Here is a 22,947-nt window from a genome sequence, read left to right as displayed (position 1 = left end):
CACTTGTTTAACTTTCATGAACTATTTTGAGGCTTCTTTCTTTGACCTTAGTTAATTATCATGGAAGTGGTAACCTAAATTTAGAATCATTTTGAAGTAGTAGAGTCAAAGAATGTACCAATCTTGGAGCTTTGAATAGGATAATTGGAGAAGCAACTTTAATGATGCACGCTGATCACTTTCCCTTCGGATCCTTTGTGTTCTTGTATATTGATAAAAAGGTTTTTGAAAAATTTAACTTACTTATATCAACACATAACTTTGATTTTTTGATAGTAGGAAAGGTTACTGATATATTTTCATTTTTTTAATAGAAAAATCATTTATTGAGGAGAAATTGAGGCTATAGGGAAAGATTTAGTGAGCCAAGGAGTGGAGAGCGGCCAAACAGTGGGCACCTCAACCGACTGAGCCTTCCTAGCTAGGTCATGTGCAAGTGAGTTCTGATATATTTTTCACGTACAGGTATAATTGACAAAAAATAATAATATAAAATAAAAAACCACATATGGAAGATCTTATCATTTAAAATAAATAAATAAATAAAACCTCGATTGATCAATTATTTAAATAAATCCAACATCTTATCATTTAAAATAAATAAATAAAACCTCGATTGATCAATTATTTAAATAAATCCAATCATTAACCAACGGGGGTTGGTCCAAGTGGTAAGTAGCTTGGTTTGCTTAAGCAAGGTTTCGGTATCGAATACTTGTGAATGTAAAAAATCTCCGCTAGGAGACTCACCCACCATAGCCAGGTTTCACCATTTTATCCAAAACCAAATCAAATCAGGAAAAAAGGGAAAAATGGGGAAAAGAGGGAGAGAGAAGAGTGCAAGAAAAGAAACATGGGATAATTCTTTGTTTATTAAAAAAGTATATTAAAAGAAAATTTGTTCTATTTCTTCCTTTGTTTGCCTGACACATTTCACAAGGAAAGAGCAAGGCCAAGTTTCATTAGAATACACAATTTCATTTGGAAGTGATCTGTCATGGAATATTTTAATTTTTTTTTTGGGTTTTCAACCCCGGTTTCTAAGGCTTTACCCTAACTAATCCGGTGTTCGACCCAGGTCGCACACCTGGCTGTGGTGGGTGAGTCTCCCAGCGGGAATTTTTTGCATCCACAAAGTTTCGATATCCGAACTTTGCTTAAGCGGACCAAGCTGCTTACCACTTGAACCAACCCCGTTGGTTATTTTAATTTTAATCACAATAAAAATTATTAATCATTCACAATTAACGAGGACAACTTATTATATACTAACACTTTTTCAATTGACATATATTATTATTTATATTTGATATCATTGTCCCATACAATACATGTACTTCCTCCTACTTTCTTATATCATTTTCATGATGGACACATTTGATTATTAGAATAATGTGCTTCCTTCTACTTTCCTATATAATTTTTATAATCAATGCATTTGATTATTAGAATAATAATTTCATTACAAACAAATTCCCTTCATCTAGACACTAAACTTGAATTTTATATTCAAACACTATCTATTTCTCCGCCATCTGAGCCAAGATGAGCTTCGGAGCCTCGTGGACTTCTGATCTTTCGCAAAATGTCTCCATGGAGGCCAACATGAGCTCTGGAGCCTCGTCGACTTCTAATCTTTCGCTTAATGTCTCTAGCTCCGGAGCCTTGTCCAGCAGAGCCTCGTCTTCCTCCGGCCAGTGGAAGTATGATGTGTTCTAGAGTTTTTCCGGGGAGGACACTCGTACCAATTTCACTGATCACCTCTTTAACGCACTGGTTCGAGAAGGTATTCTGTTGGATTTTGTTTTAAAAGAAAATAATAATATAATATAATATACTATTTAGATAAGTTTCAAAATCATTAAAACTCTATCTCTCTAGTTTTGTTTTAGGACTCTTGTTTATTCTTACTCTATAGGACTCTTCTGGATGTATATTAGGTGATTTAGATTACCATATGTGTTTAGTCCCACATCGGATGGAGCTAATTATTATATGATTATATATATATTGGATCTAGAAAACCCGGTTTTGGGTTTTGCAGTAGGGAGGTGACTGATCATACAATCACAACTCTTTGCAGGTGACCTTACTGACATATGTAGCTCTCTGAAGGTGTCCATATGAGCCTATAAATAGAGGTTAAGCTCTGAACAAAGGATCACTCGGTTTTTGGTGAAAAACAGAAATTCGAAAATCTAGTGTTAGAAAAATTCCATTTTTTGTTTTCTTCATTCCTGTGTTGCGTATTACCTTCGGGTCTCCTTTGCAAGTAGATTATGTTGGAGTGCTGCCTTCAGATCTAGGAGTTGTTGTATTTTGGAGGTGAGAACGTCAAGGTCAAACCCAACAGCATAAAAAGGGGCGTTCAAATACCTTAAGGAAAAGTACTATTCGTACACCTCAACTCACCATGTTCCAGTTCGTGCTGGTTTTCCTTTCGCTTATTCTACTATATTCGGGTAAGTGATTTTGACATAAGCTATACTTTATATATTCGTTTCTCCTTGATTCTGTTATTGGTCTATCTATACTGTGCCTCTGATCTTTTGGTTCTAACATATTCAGACTTTCAGAGACGAAGAAGAGCTAAACAGAGGAGAGGATTTCTTCAGAACTGATGGCAGCCATCCAAGATTCTAGGGTTGTCATTATCGTCTTCTCTCAGAATTATGCTTCTTCCACCTGGTGCCTTGGTGAGTTGCTGAAGATCCTCGATTGCAAAAGACACTGCCAAATAGAAAAGGTTCTCCCTGTTTTCTACAAGATCGATCCTTCGGATGTTAGGAAACAAAGAAACGCTTATTCTTAGGCATTTATGAGACACGAAGAGCGTTTCAGAATGACGAGGAGAGGGTGAAGAGGTGGAGGGATGCTCTCACAGAAGCTGCGAATTTGTCAGGGTGGGATCAACAAAAGTTTGCAGATGGGTAAGTCTTATTCATCAAATCTTTTGGCTAATTCATGCTGCTTTACAGTTGCAGCCTTCTGATTTAGTAATCTCTTTTCGTTCTCATTGTTTTTGATGATGTGGTCAAGATGATACATTTGGATAAATTGGTTGGTTGTTTTGATAGGATTTGTCCAGGAAGTCGAATCATCTTGACCACTCGAGATGAACATCTGTTAATTGAGTTGGGAATAGATGAAAAATATAAATATAGAGTTGAGACAATGGATGTAAATGAGTCTCTTCGACTTTTTTGCCACCATGCCTTCAAACAAGATCATCCCTTAGAAGGCTATGAGCAGCTCTCAAAAGCAGCAGTATATTATGCGGGAGGCTTCCCATTAGCTCTCGTGACTTTGGGTTCGTCTCTATACCAACGAAGTTCAGCTAAGTGGGACTATCTACTGGAGAAACTAAAAGTGATACCTGATGGTGATGTCTTGAAAAAACTTAAAATAAGTTATGATCTATTAGATGAGTTTGATTAGAGCATATTTCTAGATATTGCATGTTTTTTCAATGGATGGGAAAAAGACAATGCAATTACAATTCTGGATGCTTGCTATCCAAGTGGAGCAGCTGCAATTAAAATTCTCAAAGAGAGGTCTTTGGTAACAATTGAATTTAACAAAATATGTATGCATGATTTAATTAGAGACATGGGTAGGGAAATTGTTCGTAATGAGTCTATCAAGAATCCCGGATTGCGTAGTAGAGTGTGGAATACTGATGAAGCCATTGATATATTGAGAAACTTCATTGTAAGTACTGCTAACACATACAACTGCATCTCTTATCATAATACATGATGATTTCTTTTTCTTTTTTTATCTTTTTTGTCAGAGAACAACTAACGTTGAAAGCTTTTGGTTATCATGTGAAGCGCATGAGGATTTTCATGGACTGATCAGAGGTTTTTCCAAAATGCCAAATCTAAGATTTCTTCTAGTTGACCTTCGGTGGATTTATGGACGGGAAACCACTATACATTGGGAAGAATCTGATCAAGAAGAAGTTATTTTGTTCAAAAACTTAGTTTTGCTTGTTTGGGATAATTTTCCTTTGGAATATATACCAGATAATTTTCATTTGCGGGACCTCGTTATTCTTGTGATGTTTGGGAGCAATCTTATTAAAGTTTGGGAGGGAACCATGGTATGCAAAATTAAGTTTGATGATTTTTTGTTATATTTTTTTAGTGAATTTTACGATATGCAATTGGTGGAAACTACGTTTGTCTTATCTTCCAGGGTTTAAAATGCTGAAGGTCCTCGACGTTAGCAACTCTTTTGAGCTATCCCATATGCCAGATTTCTCTGGACTCTAGAATCTTGAGAGATTGCTTTTCTCAGGGTGCCGCAACTTGGTCGAAGTCCATGAATCCATTCATTGTCTGAAGAAACTCGTGGAATTGGATCTATCCGAGAGCACCAATTTAACAAATTATCCACGTTGTATCAACGAATTAGAATCGCTTGAAGAACTTAATCTTAATTGTTGCAACATGCTTGGAAATTTGCCAAAGGGATTCGGGAAATTGAAATGTTTAAGAATTCTTATTTTGTCAAGTTGCGATATTGAAACGATATTGAAAATATCTACAACTTTCCAGTTTTGAGTTTTTCCAAATTCCGAAAGAATAAAGGTCAAATCGACGGGTAAAGAGAGGGGATTCATTGTGTGCAGGAGACATAAAAGAGAAGCCAACCACAGAGAGGAAGACGGCGAATGCGGCTCTAATCTCTCTCATTGCTGAAGAAGAAGACCACATATCTCTCTCTCTCTCTCTCTCTCTCTCTCTCTCTCTCTCTCTCTCTCTCTCTCTCTTCTCTCTCTTCTCTCTCTCTCTCTCTCTCTCTCTCTCCCCCTATGTTTCATCTTTATTTTTCTTATGAACTTTATGATAATGAGTAGCTAGTTCCTTTTCTTTGGGATGTAGATGAACCATGCTTATTTCTTTAATTTGATTGTTCTATATCTTCTAGTTGATTGTGTTTGAGTTTGGCCAAAGATGTTCTATAGCTCAGCGAACTAAGCGTGCCAAGTTTCCGCGAAGGACGATAGTTTTGCGAAGATAGGGCATATCTAGGAAGACCATCCCTAATTTACTTTGAAGTATAGAGTTATATCGGTTAGGGAAAAGCATTGGGGATTCGAAATCCCAAAGATCTTCACATATTCACAGTTAACGTTTTTCATTAGTTAATAGATTTAGTTTAAATTTAGTTTTGTTAAATTCAATCTTAGTAACTTAGCCTTTTAGTTCCCCATAGTTCGACCCCGTACTTTTTGCTTGCTAGATTAGTATAGGATTTTATTTTTGATTGGTTAGCGACACGATCAAATTTTGGCGCCGTTGCCGGGGAACCAAAGCACGGTTGCTAGGATTGATTTTTGTCAATTAGGCATAATTTTTAGAGTAATTTTAGTGTTTTTTATTTTTTATTTTTCTTTGCTTATTTAACCAATCTCTTTTTCTTTTGTTTTGTAGGTAACTGCAAGAGTAGCGATTCGATAATTAGTTTAGGTTGTTATCTTTTCTTTCTTAGATATAATTGTATTTAGGACTTTTCAGTTGTAATATTTGCATTAGTTGGGTTGTTTAGGTTAATTTTTAAAAATCCCCATCCCTCAGATCCCACATGTGTAACTTTTGTTCGAAAGATCACGTGGATTGCGCTTTAGGTACGTCCTAAACTCTCCCTTTTGCTATAGTTATTTTCTTTTAATTTTACTTATTTAGCTTATTCTTTTTTTTATTTTTCTGTGTGTATGCATGGTCGTCGGTCCCTAAACCTTGAGTTGACTCCACTTGACTTAGAGTTAGAAGAGACTTTGGCCAACCTTAGAAGGCAAAGAACCATGGCAAACTATGAGCCTCCAATGAGGCCCTTGAGTGAGCATTTCATTCCTACAATATATACTCCGGTTTCTTGTATTAAGTTGCCTAACATAGAGGCGGCTCAATATGAGATCAAATCTAGTGTGATTCAAATGCTACCATCTTTTTACGGACTTGCCAATGAAGAGCCTTATAAGCACTTAGATGAGTTTTTAGAGGTGTCCTCCACAGTTAAAATTCAAAACCTCTCAGTTGATGCTTTAAGATTACTTCTTTTTCCATTCTCCCTTAAAGATAAAGCTAAGCATTGGCTTTATTTTTTGGACAATGTTAAAATTTCCACTTGGGTAGAAATGCAACAGGAGTTCCTTAAAATGTTCTTCCCCATTGGCAACCAATAGCATTAGGAGAGCGATAACGAGTTTCTCCCAACAAGAAGGAGAACAATTTCATGAGGCTTGGGAAAGACTAAAAGAATTACTTAGAAAGTGCCCCCACCATGCTATTCCTAAATGGCAATTGGTTCAATGCTTTTATGATGGCCTTAGAGACCGACATAGGAAAATGGTTGATTCTTCTTGTGGTGGGACTTTCATGCACAAGAATGAGAATGAGGCATGGGAACTTTTTGAGACCCTTAGTGAAAACTCCCAACACCATGCTTCAATAGCTAGGACTGAGATTCCATCCATTGGGCAACCAAAGAGGAGCGGTCTCTATGAGATCAATCCTACTATTGAGATGAGCACTAAGGTTGACTTGCTATCAAAGAAATTGGACCATCTCTTGTCATTAGGACAACAAACCCCATCTCCACTTCCTACAAGTTTCTCTCCACCTAATCAGATTGAAGCATGTGCTTTATGTTCTAGCCTATCCAATCATGTCACTGACTGCTATTTGGCTACACAATACCCTGAGTTTGTTAAGGAGCATGCACATTTGGCCCAAGAAGTCTCTAAATTGGGGAATGATCCATATTCCAATGCCTACAACCCAGGATGGCGAAACCACCCCAATTTTTCATGGCGAAACTCAATGCCCAATCCCTCTAATCAAATACCTTATAGGCCACCTCCATTTAATATGCACCAAAATGCCTATAGGAATGAGCAACCATCATCTTCACAACCCTCACATAATTCATCATTTGAGGATAAGGTACTAAAAGCACTTAGTGGCTTAGAGCAAAACACTCAATTGTTGCATTCCCATTCTCAATCCATTAACAAATTGGAAACTCAACTTGGTCAACTAGCTGATGCCATCAGTAGGAGGGAGGTTGGTCAGTTACCTAGTCAACCAATAGGTAACCCTAATCATCAAATTGGGTCTAGGAAAGAACAAGTCCAAGCAGTCTCGGTTGTGACACACAGTGGGAAGGAATATTATGCACCTTTGCCTACTCCTAAACCATTGCCCATTGATCTTGAGAGTCAAGAAGAGGTTGATTTGACACATGAGACTGGCAATGATGCACACAAGCCTAGAAAATAAACACCACCTGTGAGTATTCCCCATCAATTTCCTTGTAAGGGGTTGCACATTCCGATTGTAGAGGGTTCTACTCCTAAATCTTACACTCCTAAAGCCCCCCTCCCTGAAGCTCTTGAGTCCTCAATTCAAGATTCTAGAAAGAATGAATCATTAAGCCCAAATAGGGGTGAAGAGTGCTTTGCAATTAACTTTATTGATGAGGTAGTGGTTGATTATATTCCAAACATGCTTATTGATGATCCCCTACAACATTGCTTGCCATTTGGGGAATCTAACCTAAATATTGAGAAAGTCAACACATTGTTGGACTCTTCCACTTCTTTGGAGCAGTCACCATTCACATTTAGATTTGAGCCTCCACCTCCATTGGCTGCTTCTTACTGAGTCTGGCTGAAGACACTAAACTTAGCGCTTAATGGGAGGCAACCCATTTGTATAGATATTATTTCTTGTTCTTTTTCTTCTCTTTTCTTTGTTTGTTGTTAGGTTTTACTGTTGCGTGCTTTATCATGATTTCAAACATTGGGTACACTCTTTCCTCTATTTGCTTCTATTATTTTTTTTGCATGCATTGAGGTCATTGCATAATTTAAGTGGGGGGGGGTGTCAACTCGAGTAAGACTTGTTGATAGTTGGTAGAGCATTGTCACAAAAATAAAAAGTGCCCAATTTTTTCTGGCTTTGGTAAGATAAATGTTTTAATTCCTTGCTTAGATACAAAATGAGAGTTTAAGTGTTTTAGAAATCCCATCTGATGTAATGAACACCCTCTTGAGAGAATAGTAATGGGTTTTACATTTTGAGACCGAGGTTGAATCGGAAAATAGGAATTCCAGGTAGTCCAAAAGGTTTGACCATCTAGTTATCTTGTATTGCCTTGTGCTTATGGTGACAAGTTGAGACCGATTTTAGACTATTTAAATGTGAAGTGAATTGAAGTATAATGTGAAAAAAGAAAAAGGGGAAAAAAAAAAAATGCTGAAGTTTAAAGGTTAGACCTCCTTCTTAGTAACCGGGTCTCGGTGTCACCAACATCGTGCCTCGCGTCAAACAGTTGGGGTGTCTTTGGTCCAGTCTTGGCCTGTAGCCTAGTTGGCTTGAGTAAGTAAGTTCGAGGGGTATTCTACACCTAGTCCCTTAAGGCCATCTGGCTTGAGAGCGGCTGACCCAACACTCGTTACATAGGCCATCTAGAAAGCTTAAGAGGCAAGACATTGCACGGACTAGAACTGTGACCATTAAAGAAAGAAGTGAATTAATGTGCTTATAAAGGTGAAATGTCTAAGAAGGTCAATATTGCTTAGATCTTGAGTTCTTGGTATTATTTGGTACATAGTTTAGTCTTATCTGAGGGTGAACTGGTAGACTGAAGATAAGAAGAGACTTCTCGATTGAATTGTTTGCCTAGAGCTAGACTCAAGAGAGGGTGTAAGAGCTTAAGTGTGGGGGTGCCTATATTCCCTTTAATCTTTAGTGGCGTGTCTTTGTCTTGGAATCTAACTTTCTACTCTTACTACTGCCAGAATAATTAGAAGAGCACTTAAGAATTTTGTGTGTATATTCTCTGCAAACACTCACGAGACACAACTTGTCCACTAGGGTAACCTAGGGGTTTAAAGGCTTGTTGCACATGCTAAGTGCAACCGTGATTCCTACGAAAGTGAGTTAGGTTTTTCTTTCTTTATTTTCTGTATTAGTTTTATTTTTTTTGTTTTGCTCAGGACTAGCAAACACTCAAGTGTGAGGGTATTTGATAAGCATGCATTTACCATTATTTATTTGATTTAATTCTCCATACTTATTTAATTAAAGAGATCTAATTGAGTATTTTTGTGTATTTTGCATGAATAAGGAGATTTTGGATATTAGAGATAATATGGAGTAAAGTTGGCAAATATATTAGATATTGGTGGATTTTAAATCATGGCATTCAATCTTGCTGCTCAAGAAATCATGAAAAGTGAGATCTTAGCCAAATTGGAAATAGGTGGAGGTCTAAGGAACAAAATTGGTAATAAATCTGAAAATCGGGTAAATAGACCTACCTTCAGTATTTTGGGCATATCTCTCTCAAATGAGCTTGGATTTCAATGATTCAAGATGCTATGAAACAATATTGAAAATATCTACAACGTTCCAGTTTTGAGTTTTTCCAAATTCCGAAAGAATAAAGGTCAAATCGACGGGTAAAGAGAGGGGATTCATTGTGTGCAGGAGACATAAAAGAGAAGCCAACCACAAAGAGGAAGACAGCGAATGTGGCTCTGATCTCTCTCATTGCTGAAGAAGAAGACCACATCTCTCTCTCTCTCTCTCTCTCTCTCTCTCTCTCTCTCTCTCTCTCCCCCTATGTTTCATCTTTATTTTTCTTATGAACTTTATGATAATGAGTAGCTAGTTCCTTTTCTTTGGGATGTAGATGAACCATGCTTATTTCATTAATTTGATTGTTCTATCTCTTCTAGTTGATTGTGTTTGAGTTTGGCCAAAGATGTTCTATAGCTCAGCGAACTAAGCGTGCCAAGCTTCCGCGAAGGACGATAGTCTTGCGAAGATAGGGCATATCTAGGAAGACCATCCCTAATTTACTTTGAAGTGTAGAGTTATATCGGTTAGGGAAAAGCATTGGGGATTCGAAATCCCAAAGATCTTCACATATTCATAGTTTAAGTTTTTGCATTAATTAATAGATTTAGTTTAAATTTAGTTTTGTTAAATTCAATCTTAGTAATTTAGCCTTTTAGTTCCCCATAGTTCGACCCCGTACTTTCTGCTTGCTAGATTAGTATAGGATTTTATTTTTGATTGGTTAGCGACACGATCACGATTTCACAGATGATGATATGGCTGATGGTGGTCTTGGGGAGCTTCACTTGTTGGAGTCATTGAATCAGTTAAGTCTTGATTCCAACAAATTTAAGAGCCTTCCAATGCTTCCGTCAAGTTTGTGGTCTCTTACGCTATGGAATTGCTACAACTTGGAAAGATTACCACATTTGTCAAACCTGAAGCAATTACGGAAGTTAGACCTTGAAGGATGTAAGGAGGTGACTGAAATCGAGGGCTTAGAGGGTTTGAAGTCTGCAACATTTATAGACTTGCGAGATTGCCAAAAATTGGAAAGTCCTATGAAGAAGAGAATCTTTCAGGTTTGTTTACTCACACTAGCTTTCTAGCTATCCCTTGAGAAGTTAAAAAAACAAATTATTTGATCTCTTAATTTATATAAAGAAGATCGTCTGATTTGGTCTCATGGACAGGATATATGTAAAGAATTTGAAGACGGTGAGATTTGTGACATCTTTCTTCCTGGGAATAAAGTTTATGGTTGATTTGGCTTTCAACGTCAACCACAACAAGAAGGGATGATTATATGCAGCACCTTTAAACCATCCCACGGGTTACTCCATATATTCCATGTTGAAGTGTTTAATAATTCAAAGAATTTGACATGGAAGCATGACAAAGTAGCTCGCGTTTCCTGTGGGGAATGGTTTATCTGGATGTTCAAGATATCTAAAAGTGATTGGAAACCAATCGCTACTCAGCTTGAAGATTGGGATACAGTAACTGTTTCAACCTACTATACCTACAGCTTTGATGGAGGCAAAAGATATGACTCGGACAAAATGTCGCTCATTTTTTCTACGCATGATACAACTATCAACTTTGTCAGAGGACAAAAGTTGGCTCGGACAGAGTTGGTGTTAAGTTGGTTTAATCCTTTTAATAGTTGGTGTTGGCCGTGAATTTAGAACTTTCTTTTTTTTCTTCTTCTTTTAAATTTGAAAAATAAAAATCTTATGTTATTTCCATATTGTATTGGATAGGAGATAGGTCCATATACGCATTATCTTATTGGGTGTCTTCTAGGGCGACTTCTAGCTAAAGAGGGATGATGGCTCTTCTTTCATTATGGATCAACCAATATTTAGTTTAAAATTGCATTAAAGTTACAGTTTCTCTGTTCCCAAAAAAAAATGCCTCTTCTTTCACCCCAAAAAAAAATTAAAAAATTGGTGGCTCTTCTTGTGTTTCAGTCATTCCCGCAGTTGAATTTTTTGCTTTTTTCTTTTCGGATTGAGCTTTATCCAGGCCAACTTATGCATGGCTTCACATTCTCAGGATAGTTTTTACCTATAATTTAAGTATATTAAGAGGTTTTATCCATGACCTTAAGGAGATTTGAATTCTTAACATCTACTGTGAGGCGTTGGTCTTTTTATAAGTAAGCCAATTCATTAAAGTTCTCTAACTTCAACTTCACGATGAAATTATCAAATAAGGTAATGTAGGACCTATATTCATATAAGTATAAAAGGATGGTTAGACAGACAAGTTGGATGGAGAGGTAATCCATATGAATAATTAGGACAATATGAAACCTATACTCATATGATTATAGAAGGATGGTCTTATGGACAAGGTGGGTGGAGAGGTTACCCAAAAAGAATACTAATGATCATAATATGCATATGGGTTACCCAGGCAGTCCGAACAATAATAAGGTTGCGTTTTATATGTAGTTCAAAAAAAAAAATGTTTAGAAGAATTGAGTTCTTCACTATAGAATGAAAAAAACAAAAGGAATTTGGAGTGCACTAGGTTTTGGTCTGAAAAACATGTAATGTAATTAAATTCCGAGGAATCAAATCAAATTGTCAAATATGTGGACATGCTTTCAGCACAGGGTAGGAGCATACGTGGAGATTTTATGTTTGACTGTTCGAGCCTCCATCCCACTACACTTTGCACCCCCTCCATCCCAACACGTGGAGACTTTTAGGTTTAATTGCAACGATCCATATGAAGAGGAATCACACCTTTTGTAAATGGACTGATTCCGTTTCAATCTTTCCATCCAATAGTTGCAATTAAACCAGTTCACACTTCATATGCAATTAAACCAGTTCACACTCCAGTCATATACTACCAATCCTTAAGCTAGATATATGTAAATTACAGCTTTTTGTTACTATTAAATAGAGCTGAGATGAATAGCCCTTCAACCGAGAATCTTTGCATTCATATCCATTTGTTAATTTGTTGTATCTTCATATTGAAGGAATGCAATGAAGTGGGAAACTTCTATTAATATTTCAGTTGCAACAATTGAAGGGAGCAAATACCCATCAAAGACCGAAACAACTTTAACTAATTCTATAAAACAAATGCAGCAAAGGATGCCCAAAAGTGTGAACTGGTACTTAACGTACCCAAATGGGAGGGCATGAAATGGTTTCTGTAAGTCCTGGTACTTAGTGCAGCCCAAATGGGAGGGCATGAAGCAAGATTGAAAAGTGAAAAGAAAAGAAAGGAAATAATAAGAATAAAGGAAAAAATAAAATGTAATGGTTTCTATAAGTCCTGGTACTTAGTGTACCCAAATGGGAGGGCATGAAGCGGCTTCTGTAACTCCTGGTACTTAATGTACCTAAATGGGAGAACATGAAGCCAGACTGAAAAATTAAAAGAATAAAATGTTAATGGCTTCTGCAACTCCTGGTACTTAATGTACCCAAAAATGGGAGGGTATAAAGCAAGACTGAAAAGTGAAAAGATATACTAGACTTATGATGGCCTTCTGTAGAGAACACCTGGCCTTGTGCCAAAAGACTGAAAATGAAATCTCTTAATGAGAACCTCTAAGACTGAGACTGAGACTGATGCCACTTGTGTGGTTTAGACTGATGGTGCTCTCTAGCACTTAAGTCTGGTTTAATAATGAAAAAGGACAATGAAAATAAATATAAAAAAATTAGAATGCATGATGTTATATGACTTTGATGTGATAATTGATGCATAATGAATTATCTGACTTACTTACATGGTTGTCTATATTGCTTACTGGGCCACAAAGCTCACTATTGTAAATGTTGACAAGTCCTCATATACATGATAAGGGCAAAGGTGTTGCCACCTAACAATGTTTTAAAGTGGAAGAATGAAAACTTTTTTTTTTTTTTTTTTTTTTTTTTGCAACTGATATTTATTTAACTGGACTATGGATATATATATATTCTTTTGAGAATGCATGTATGTATGTACTTAACTAGATATTGTTGTAAGGTCAAATATAAATGTAACAGGACTTTAAACTGTACACATATGTTTATAAGTCAAACTGTCAAACGGGTTGTCTGTTTTTGCCCCTGAAAATGTTTAGTTAGCATTTTGCTTTACTGATTATAAACAGATTGATAATGAGAGGAACTGCCCTAGTTGAATGTCCATAATGTGGGTCCCACTAAGCATGTGAAAATTAGGGTCGTGACACAAATACATCGAGATTGACTTTCATTTTGTTCGTGAACAAGTTGCCACAAAAAAAATCTTTCAATCCTATTCGTTCCCACAGGAGACCAAATCGCAGACATTCTCACAAAAGGCTTATCTACTCCAAGATTCAAAATTTTATAATTTAAGCTCACTGTCTGTTCTCAACCAATGACCTTGCAGGGGAGTTTAAATGATAAGTCTCTGAATTCAAATTTAAATTTACATCCGCTGTAACTAACTCTATCTTCGATTGATCTTATCTTCAACCGATGAGGAAGAGTTTGAGTTATAGTTAAAGTATGAAGAAGTTGTAGACTTTGATCGTAAACAAGTTGTAATTCAAATTCAAATATATTGTAATTCAAATCATATTAATATACATCTTCTACTCACAAATTTGAGTATAGAAGAATTATTTTTTAAATAAATTCTAACTTGATAGATTACAATTCTAAGAGGTTTATATGTAATTTGTCAACCATCTGTAAAATAGTCATTTTGACTCAACAATTAACAGCTAAATAATTCTACTAACCTTTAAGACGTATCTATAATTTTGGACGGCCAAGAGAATATCACTAAGCTCCATGTAACTCGCGTGTGCACTCATTAAAATCTCAAGAATTTAAATTAAAAAAATCCTTGACCAAAAAACGCATGACTTGCCTTATCAATTATTAGAACTACTACTGCCACCCTTTTGAATAGAATCTTATTTCTTTTCCGATCCACAACACCAGAAGCAGGTCTCACATTCTATCTTTTCACGGTTTCACATTGCTATTTCTCCTGCAACTAAATTCAAAACTTCTTAGGCTACATTTGTTTGCTGGAATAAAGGTGAAATGAGAAAAAAGAGGTGGGTAAAAAAGGATGGAAAATTCTTGAAAAAAATGTAGATTTTTTATTTTTCTCTTAAATCCCAAAATTATAAATTGTTTGGTTGTTTAAGGTGGGAAAGTGAAAGATTCATCTGGTGATGTGACATCCCAATTTTTTCATTCCAAGTCATTTTAAAACCCCCACAAATTTAGGCTGCGTTTGTTTGCTGGAATAAAGGTGGGGTGGAAAAAAAGGGGTGGGAAAATTCTTGAAAAAAGTGTAGATTTCTTACTTTTCCTTTAAATCCCAAAATAGTACATTGTTTGGTTGTCTGGGGTGGGAAAGTGGGAGACAAGTTTCCTTGTCTGCTGACGTGGCAACCCAACTTTCCCACCCTATTCTATTTTTAAACCCCACATATTTGGTGGAACTTTGTGGGAAAATTGGAAAAAGTAAAAAGTGGGATCCACCCCTATCACTTTTCCACAAAACCCTTTCATTTCCTTTCTCCTCACCCCACTACACATGGGACCCACATGTTTTTTTTTTCCCACCCCACCTTTGCAAACAAACGCAGCCTTAGGGATTTTTATCCGCTCCAGTTCTGACATGGTACTGTTCCCTCCTGTTGGCCGTTAGATCGTGGACACGTGTTGGATTCTAATCTTCTGGCTACGATTATTCTAAGTCTTAGCCACTTCATTCTCTCTCCTGTTTTGGGTGTTTGCGGTCTCCCTCTTCACCTCTGGCGACTCCGACTCACCACCTGCACCAATGCCTCCAATCTCATTTTACACTCTCCCTCTTCAACTCCGGCATCACTGAACTCCCCACCACCATCATCAAGTCAACCTTGCCTGCTTTAATCTTAACTTCCATGAGGGATTTGAGCCCCATAACATCGTCGGGATTGGAATCCACTCAGTCGGTTGAGGTACCCATTGTTTGGCCGTTTTCCACTCCGTGGCTCACTGAATCTTTCCCTGTAGCCTCAATTTCTCCTCAATAAATGACTTTTCTACTAAAAAAAACAAAAATATATCAGTAACCCTTCCTACTATCAAAAAATCAAAGTTATGTGTTGATATAAGTAAGTTAAAATTTTCAAAATGCTTTTATCAATATACAAGAACACATAGGATCCGAAGGGAAAGTGATCAGTGTGCATCATTAAAGTTGCTTCTCCAATTATCCTATTCGAAATTCAAAGATTGGTGCATTCTTTGAGTCTCTCCTCCTTCAAAATGGTTCTAAGTTTAGGTTCCGCTTCCATGATAACTAAGGTCAAAGAAAGAAGCCTCAAAATACTTCAGGAAAGTTAAATAGGTGCATAAGCCAAAGGGAATTTGTTAATTACAAAATGAATTGGTCTACAAACTAGACCAACTAGACAGCCTCAATTGGAGGAAATTTTTTGGAATGCACTATAGGTTGACATATATTAAACTTGGATAGTAACTTCATTGGGAAAACCAAGCAATTGAGGTGTTGGTGGAATAATACGAGATGCAAACATAGGAGTGGTTGATTCATTTTGGGTATTCTTTGGGCTACATACAAAACTATGGCGCAAAAATTATGCAATCTTAAAAAGTATGGAAAGGACTAAGGAGTTACAATTGAAAAATGTGAGGGTGGAAAGTGATTCAGTTACCTTAGTAGCGCTTGTGGTATCAATACAAAGAGAAAGAACCAATCATAGTTAGTAAAAACTTGAGTGCGAATACGTATGATAATTAATCAATCCATATGGCAAGGACTATGTCTCCGATACTTCAGCCCAATAAGTCGTGTATTGCAATTGTATTTTACGTGTTTAATATGCATTTTAATATGAGTAATTTGAATAAGCATATGGAAACAGAGGGGGTTTAGTCTTTGTAAAATTCAAGAACAAATTGGTTTTTTACAATTAAATTCAAAGTTTTCATGCCTCCACCAACAAAAACCTTTTGTATCCCCCCTCAAAAAAAAAAACAAATTTTGAAACTATTTTTTTCCTTTTTTCTGGATCTCTACATCTAAAATATATAAGACAAAAAAAAAAATATAATAAAAAAAAAGAACATTTTTTCATGTAACTCACTAAATCGGCAAAACATTGTTTAAAATAACTAAATTTAAAAATTATTTGTACATGATGTATTATTTTTGTTTCTTTTCTACTATCGAACAATCTCAATATCTTCTTGTACTTTGATAGGTCTTTGTTGCACTGTTCTATGAAATTGTTCCTTGCCAAAGGTTCGAGATTGAGTAAACATCCCTTCATGAGGAAAACTCTGATTCTCTTACATAAACTAGCTTAATCATTAGATGTGACTCCCCATCCCTAGAGGCAGCCCACTCTAACCATTGTTTTGACTTCAAGAACCAGATCTGGATTAGGAACGAACCAATGAGCTCCCAGAATATATTTATGACAACATTTGGCGCCGTCTATGGGAAATGCTAACAAAGAGCCATTAATAGCTTTTCCTTCAAAAAACTCTTGAAAAAAAAATGATGGCTGGAGAAAATTCAGGAGATCGTAGACCTAAATCTCAAGAAAACCCCCATTGCTTAGAAGAATGAGGCTAGCAAAGAGGATGGACTTCAAAAGATACACAGGCCCTTGTAGAACAAGAGCGTCAGTAAAATTTGCTGAGCTGCCTGCTGAGCTCCCTTCTCAGGGAGTCACTCCCACTTCCACACCAAATCTAGTACAATGGATGGATTTGCAACAAAAAATGTTTGAAATGATGGGTTCTTTCCAGTCAATGTTGAATCAATGCAGTTTAGAAGCATGCAAGAAGAGGTTTTTGGTATATATATGTGTGTGTGTGTGTGTGTGTGTGTTTTACCACAAAATAAAACACAAGTATTCGGTTATCCATACGCTACTTGTATCACTTGTACATTAAAACACTTGTACATTAAAACACAAGTATAAATAAAGCTCTTCTCCTTAGGCCAAGATGAGGAAAACTTTCCCAAATCCTGTCGTTCTTTTTATCTGCATTGTACCATGCTTCAGATTCTACAAAAAATATTCTGCTGAACGACTTTCAGATAATGGGGTTCCGGAGCATTATATATTTAACAGTGGTACCAGATCCAGATGGACTAGAAAATGACCCATAATGTTGCTGACCTGATACACAAGAAGATTTTTCCCCCTTTCACACCTTTTATTAATTTGCTTGAAATTGTCATCCTTGCTGAATACAGATACAGGGCTGAAACCCTGAGCACATTAAGGTTTGGACTGCGAGTAAAAGCAATTCAAAATATCCCAGTGATAAATGAAATAACAGAGGATGATGTTAATGATTTGAGTAACCAGATTCGTCAATTGAAGGTATTGATGTTACAAGACCAGCTGGACAATGTGCATTATTCCTCTAATGACAAATCGAGAGGGCTACTTGACAATGAAGATTGCATCCAATCATCTTTCTTGGAGGAAAAATTTGATCCTTATGTTTCAAGTGACCATGACACGAACAGATTTCTGGAAGAAACTAAAACTGAAGAAAACCATTTGAGAAAGTCTCGCAAAGAACTGTCTTCTGATGAAAATGATGGAATTATGGGGAACTTTCTTGCTTGCCCGGACACTTCTAGTATCAGTAACTCTGCCATCAGAAGTAGCCTTTCAAGCAAAACAAGCCAATGGTCTCCAGTCCTTGAAGGCCCGGCCTTGTCTGAATCACCTAAAATTGCTGGCACCTTAAAGAAAAGCATAGCCACCTCATCAAATCTTGGAACCAGTCAAAATCGTAGTTCAGAGAATTCTACAATCAACCCGGAGGTCCTAAGACAGTCACTTAAAGCAAGTGTCAAAACCCTCTGCGGCAAGCAAAACCACCCCCCCCGGGGGCCGGGGGCGGGCCCGCCCGGGGGGGGCGGGGGGTTTTTCCGCGGAACCACAAAAAACCCCGCCCCCTGGGCGCCCCGCCCCGCCCGCCCCGCGGGGGGGCCACACAAGGACCGTCCGATCTAATCGGACGATGCGCTTTATCTTTTTATTAAAATAATCAAAAAATCTCTTAAAGCATGGGTTTGGTATTCGGTTCGGTCTAATGCATGAATGCGGTTCAACTTGGGCGGTTCGATCAAACGTTTTATACCTGTGTCAAATACGTAGATACGAACCACTCAAATATTCAAAATGTTTTGAAAAACACAAAACGAAACCGCCCAACCCTCATTTCGTGATTTCGATTTCGAGGTCCGACGAATCTGGAGAAGAAGAAGAAGAGGAGGAAGCAGGAGGTTGAACAATAATCTTGCTGCTTGGTTTTCCAGATTACCTGAATGGACGATCTGGGTTCTGCTTGTGGCCCTGACTGTGTACAATTTGGTTGCCGTCTTGGCCCCTGGCGGGCCATTGAAGCTCTTGGTTGAGCTTGCTTCGAGCAGGGAGGAAGAACTTCCGGCTCTGGTGTATGAAGCTCGCACTACCGTATAGTCGAACCATGGGAGTCGTGGATCGTCGACGGCTGCTGTCTAGGACTTATAGTCGCTAGGTCGTCGAAGTCAGGTTCTGTTGAAGTTGAACCGCCAACGAAAATCGTCTTGGAGTGGTCGATGCTGCAAATCTTCGGCCTCGACAGACAGATGACGGGATTGTAGATGCAGAGTCATCCCTTTTGGTTAGCTCCGCTGAGAGAATGCCTACGATCAGTGCAGGTTTTGAGTCTGACTACTCCACAGAGAATGTTGGGTCACTACAAGCTCAACTGTATGACAATCAACATACTGAGATTGTTGTTGATGAGGAAATGTCACCCCTTGTTAACATGCGTTTGGGAAATGAGCGCATTAATGGCGTAGGACCCAAGCAAAATTGCATCTCTGCCAGCGGCGACGGTTATTGACGAGGATCAAGCGTCTCTTGTGAAATCCTTGTTTCCCTTTTTCACGTACGCTCGTTCTTCTCGTCTCCAGGTTTTATTTTTAAAGAAAATCGCCATGGCTCTGTAAATCTAGTTTGTGGCCTGCCTCTTATTTTATTTTCCTTACTGTAGGGGGAAAAATAAAAGGTTTTGTGGTAATACAACAATTTAATTTGGATTCTCTGACTTGTTCCCTGTGGTGGAGGGGATCAGATCGTAGTCTTTGATTTGTCCATAGCAAGAAAGAAAAAATGATCAAGTTCATGAAGGATTTTTTTCCCCATTCAATGGATTCTTTCTCTGTGTGTGTGGAGTTTATTTCCCACTAAATTACGGGATTCAGTGGTATACAGGTGTGTGAATGTTATCTGTTCTTCATGTTGCTCACATACTACCAAGTGCACTAATGACTGTCAACTGAGGACAATGATATCAACTGCCAACTGTCCATGCTCTCCAGCTTAATAGGTTTAGCTTATTTGATGAGAACCTTGAAAATTTGAATTAGTTTGCTGCCTTTTGGTTTTTGGTTTTCAATCCAATGTAGGATGCATTTGAGCAGGATGACTTTGAAGGCTGAATTTTCATTATTGCTTTTTCCTAGTCTTCTTTTTCACAATATAACCACATTTTTATGAAATTAGTGGAGGCATCCCACATTATTTCCCACAGTTCGAACCCGGTCCAATTTAGCAGGTGTGGCTCACTTCCATTTCGTCTTTTCAGTCTTTGCTACTGGTCAATTTATCATTCCTCTTATTTTCTTGTTTTACAATAATTGGACTTTATGTGTTGTCATGAGTATTGAGTGGGTCTGCACTCCATGAAGGCACGAAATCAAATAAGTTTTCACGGTTTCCATCTCTAGTTGTATTGATACCTAAGCCAAAAGCAAAGGTCATTAATAAATAGCTCTAGATAATGAAGATATTATCAACATAGTGTGGACTTAAGGATCTATATCATTGCATGTGATATAGTAGGGGTTAGTTTGTACCTTTCATGATATCGCAGATTCCTACCAGATGAAAGCATGCATCTCTGGGAAAGATTGTCCTTCCTTCTGTTGGATAAACTATTTTTAAATGTTCTCTTATGTTATAATGATAGAGAACTTGAATTATTGTTCTACAATTTGCCAATGCTGATTTTCTTTAGCAAAGAATTGGTTGATCCTGGTTTTTGCATCTGGAAAACTGGTTCAAGTGCGATGCTTTCAGTTTTTAGTCAATGTCTAATTTTTGTCTTGATTTCTAGTGATACTCCTTTTATTCTGATGTATTATTCATTTTTTGTAACAGCATGGGTTTGCAAGGAACATGAATTGGTCTATTGTTGATTTTTCAAATGCGGATGGAAATCCCATCGTAACTCTGGAACTAAGGGATGCTCCTTACAGCCATTCCATGTGGGATTTCAGTTTCCAAGCTTTATACATGGTCAGTATTTACATGAATTCAGTAGTTCTCTAATTTTCTTTATTTTTTGTTCTGCTTTGAAACCTAACTTAGAGTTTTTATCTTTATGGTTTGCAATTTCAATTCCTTTGCAGGTCAGGTTGAACCCAAAGAGCCTTTCAACAGAGCTGACAATAAAAAATACAGATTCTAAGCCCTTCTCGTTTAATACTGCGTTGCACACTTACTTCAGTGTAAGACTCCTAATTCCATTCGGAGGTGCTAATAGGGGGCCAGAGGGAGTTGCTAAATTCATGTTTTCTGTTAAGGCATGAATCGGGTTGAATGTGGATTAGTTTAATGCAGATCCAAATTTAGATTCTGATCTATTTCAAGCCATATAGTGTCTGGATCTAGATCCAATGTAACCCATACTAGCTAATGCACATCGATTGTAACTTAAACTGTCAAAAATATCAATTGGATATGGGTTGGATCTTGATAGTTTTGCTTCATTCCATTGTTTGGGGAAAATGTGAAAAAGACTACTAACCTATGTCTGGATCTGACTTTAGCACAGATATATATAATCTTCAGATCCAAGATAGATATACAGATATAAATCAGAATGGATCATTTAGTTGTAGCCTTTTTGTTTTGTCTTAGTCGCTGGATTGTTTGTTAAACAAATAAGTGATTCATGATGCATATGTAGAATTCTACAGGGATCCGTAACAGGGGCATCAATAAAATCTCTCAAGGGTTGCAAAACATTGAACAAGGATCCAGACCCTAAAATTCCTGTGGAGAGCATTGAGGATAGGTTTGTATTCTCTTTGTCGTAACTATACAGTTTTCTCTAATAAATGCATGCCCCATTGTTTTGTAAAAGGTTGTTGGGTGAATCTACATTGATCACATTTTATACAATTCGGAAAACACTTATGGCTGAATTTACTTGGTACCTTGCAATAGAAACATCTCAATTATTAATCATAGTCCATTCATTCCTTAAAAAATAAATAAATAAATAAACTGAAGGGACTCAGTGTGCATGACAGGAAAGGGCAAACCCAGTGCAAAAGGCTTCCTCACAAGCAGTTCAATTTGGGTTTGGGCGGGGGGGGGGGGTGGGTGTAAGGGTGGTGATGCAGCCTTACCCAAACAATTTTTTGCTGAGATGCTGCTCCGATACCTTGACTTCAGGCCACAACTGTAGTCCACTGACCGTTGTGCCAAGGCCTGCCCCTTAGTGCATAGCAACTCATAGAAGTACCAATCAGCCCATCATCAGAAAGTAAATAAAGCCTTGAAAATTTTCCTGAAAAGTCAACATGTGAAAGGTGATTTTTGCAGCTGGAAATGGTTTTGGGAAGGTGCCTAAAAATTTGACATGTGATTAGCCATGGGGATCTCTTATCCATGCAGCAGTTAAAATGGTCTTTTTCATCTGTCTGTGCTGATCAATTACAGTTAAGCTTGGCTAGTTGAGCTGGGGAGCTAACCTTTTCCATTAGTCTGTGACTAAATGCGTACATACTTTCTATGTGGTAGTTGACATTTCCTTAACTGAAATCTTCCCTCTGTTGTACAACTTACTTTATAAAGGAAGTTACCATTTTGATGGATAAAGAACTCATTTTAGAGGCACCAACTTCTGTTTTAATATGAAGTATGAGCAGTATACATTTTATTACTTCCTAAATTCTGACTCTCTTTTTTCCCCACAATTCAGGGATGTGATCACTTTTCCAGGTTTTGTAGATTGTGTGTACCTCAACGCTCCTAGTCAGATAGAACTTAACAATGGATTGGGAGAAACAGTTACCCTTAAGAATACCAAGTACATGAATACAACCCATAATGTTCTTGCATTTTCAACATTTAATGTTTTCCTGAAAGGAAAATGGGGGAACAATCATGTATCTTATTCTTTTTGTACACTTCTGTTTTCTGTGCAGTTGGTCAGATTGTGTTTTGTGGAACCCTCATTTAATGATGGAACACTGCTACAAGGATTTTGTGTGTTGAAAATGCGAAGGTACCGAATCATCTGATGATTTCTTTTGTTTCCTGAATTGCAGAGTACACTATTCTTATCATAAAATGTCTTTTGTGTTGTGCAGCTTGCCTTCTACACACTCAACTCATCACGGTCTGCTTATCAGGCTATAACATTCAATCCTCATTTCTTTGATGTTTATACAATACTAGCAGTCCAGGTGCGATGTAGCATTCTCTTGAAGGTATGACTTTCCTCACCTCTAAATTCAGATTATG

At 37.4% G+C, this 22,947-nt stretch overlaps 1 protein-coding gene and 1 non-coding gene across 2 annotated transcripts; one reads left to right on the top strand and one right to left on the bottom strand.

Annotated features, from left to right (window-relative positions):
- Positions 1–2,620: 2,620 nt before the first annotated feature.
- LOC149015689 (disease resistance protein CHL1-like) lies at positions 2,621–3,438 on the top strand. The gene is made up of 3 exons (XM_089156571.1): positions 2,621–2,696; positions 2,813–2,930; positions 3,078–3,438. Exons 1-3 carry the CDS (start codon positions 2,621–2,623, stop codon positions 3,436–3,438), a joined length of 555 nt encoding a protein of 184 aa, XP_089012697.1.
- Positions 3,439–6,191: 2,753 nt separating this feature from the next.
- LOC149015688 (small nucleolar RNA R71) lies at positions 6,192–6,298 on the bottom strand. The gene has a single exon (XR_016173774.1). It is a non-coding gene; the product is annotated as a small nucleolar RNA R71 (small nucleolar RNA).
- Positions 6,299–22,947: the final 16,649 nt, after the last annotated feature.

The sequence above is a fragment of the Hakea prostrata genome, chromosome 5 (assembly GCF_041222555.1).
Source record: "Hakea prostrata isolate BN-2017 chromosome 5, UWA_Hpros_2, whole genome shotgun sequence".
Taxonomy (NCBI): Eukaryota; Viridiplantae; Streptophyta; class Magnoliopsida; order Proteales; family Proteaceae; genus Hakea; species Hakea prostrata.
Note: the sequence above shows the minus strand (reverse complement) of the source record. Positions and strands in the feature narration are given on the sequence as shown.

Coding starts and splice junctions, on each gene's coding strand:
- LOC149015689 (XM_089156571.1), top strand. CDS start 2,621: ATGGCAGCCATCCAAGATTCTAGGGTTGTCATTATCGTCTTCTCTCAG. Junction 2,697..2,812: donor TTCTTCCACCTGGTGCCTTG/GTGAGTTGCTGA, acceptor GCTTATTCTTAG/GCATTTATGAGACACGAAGA. Junction 2,931..3,077: donor CAACAAAAGTTTGCAGATGG/GTAAGTCTTATT, acceptor TTGTTTTGATAG/GATTTGTCCAGGAAGTCGAA.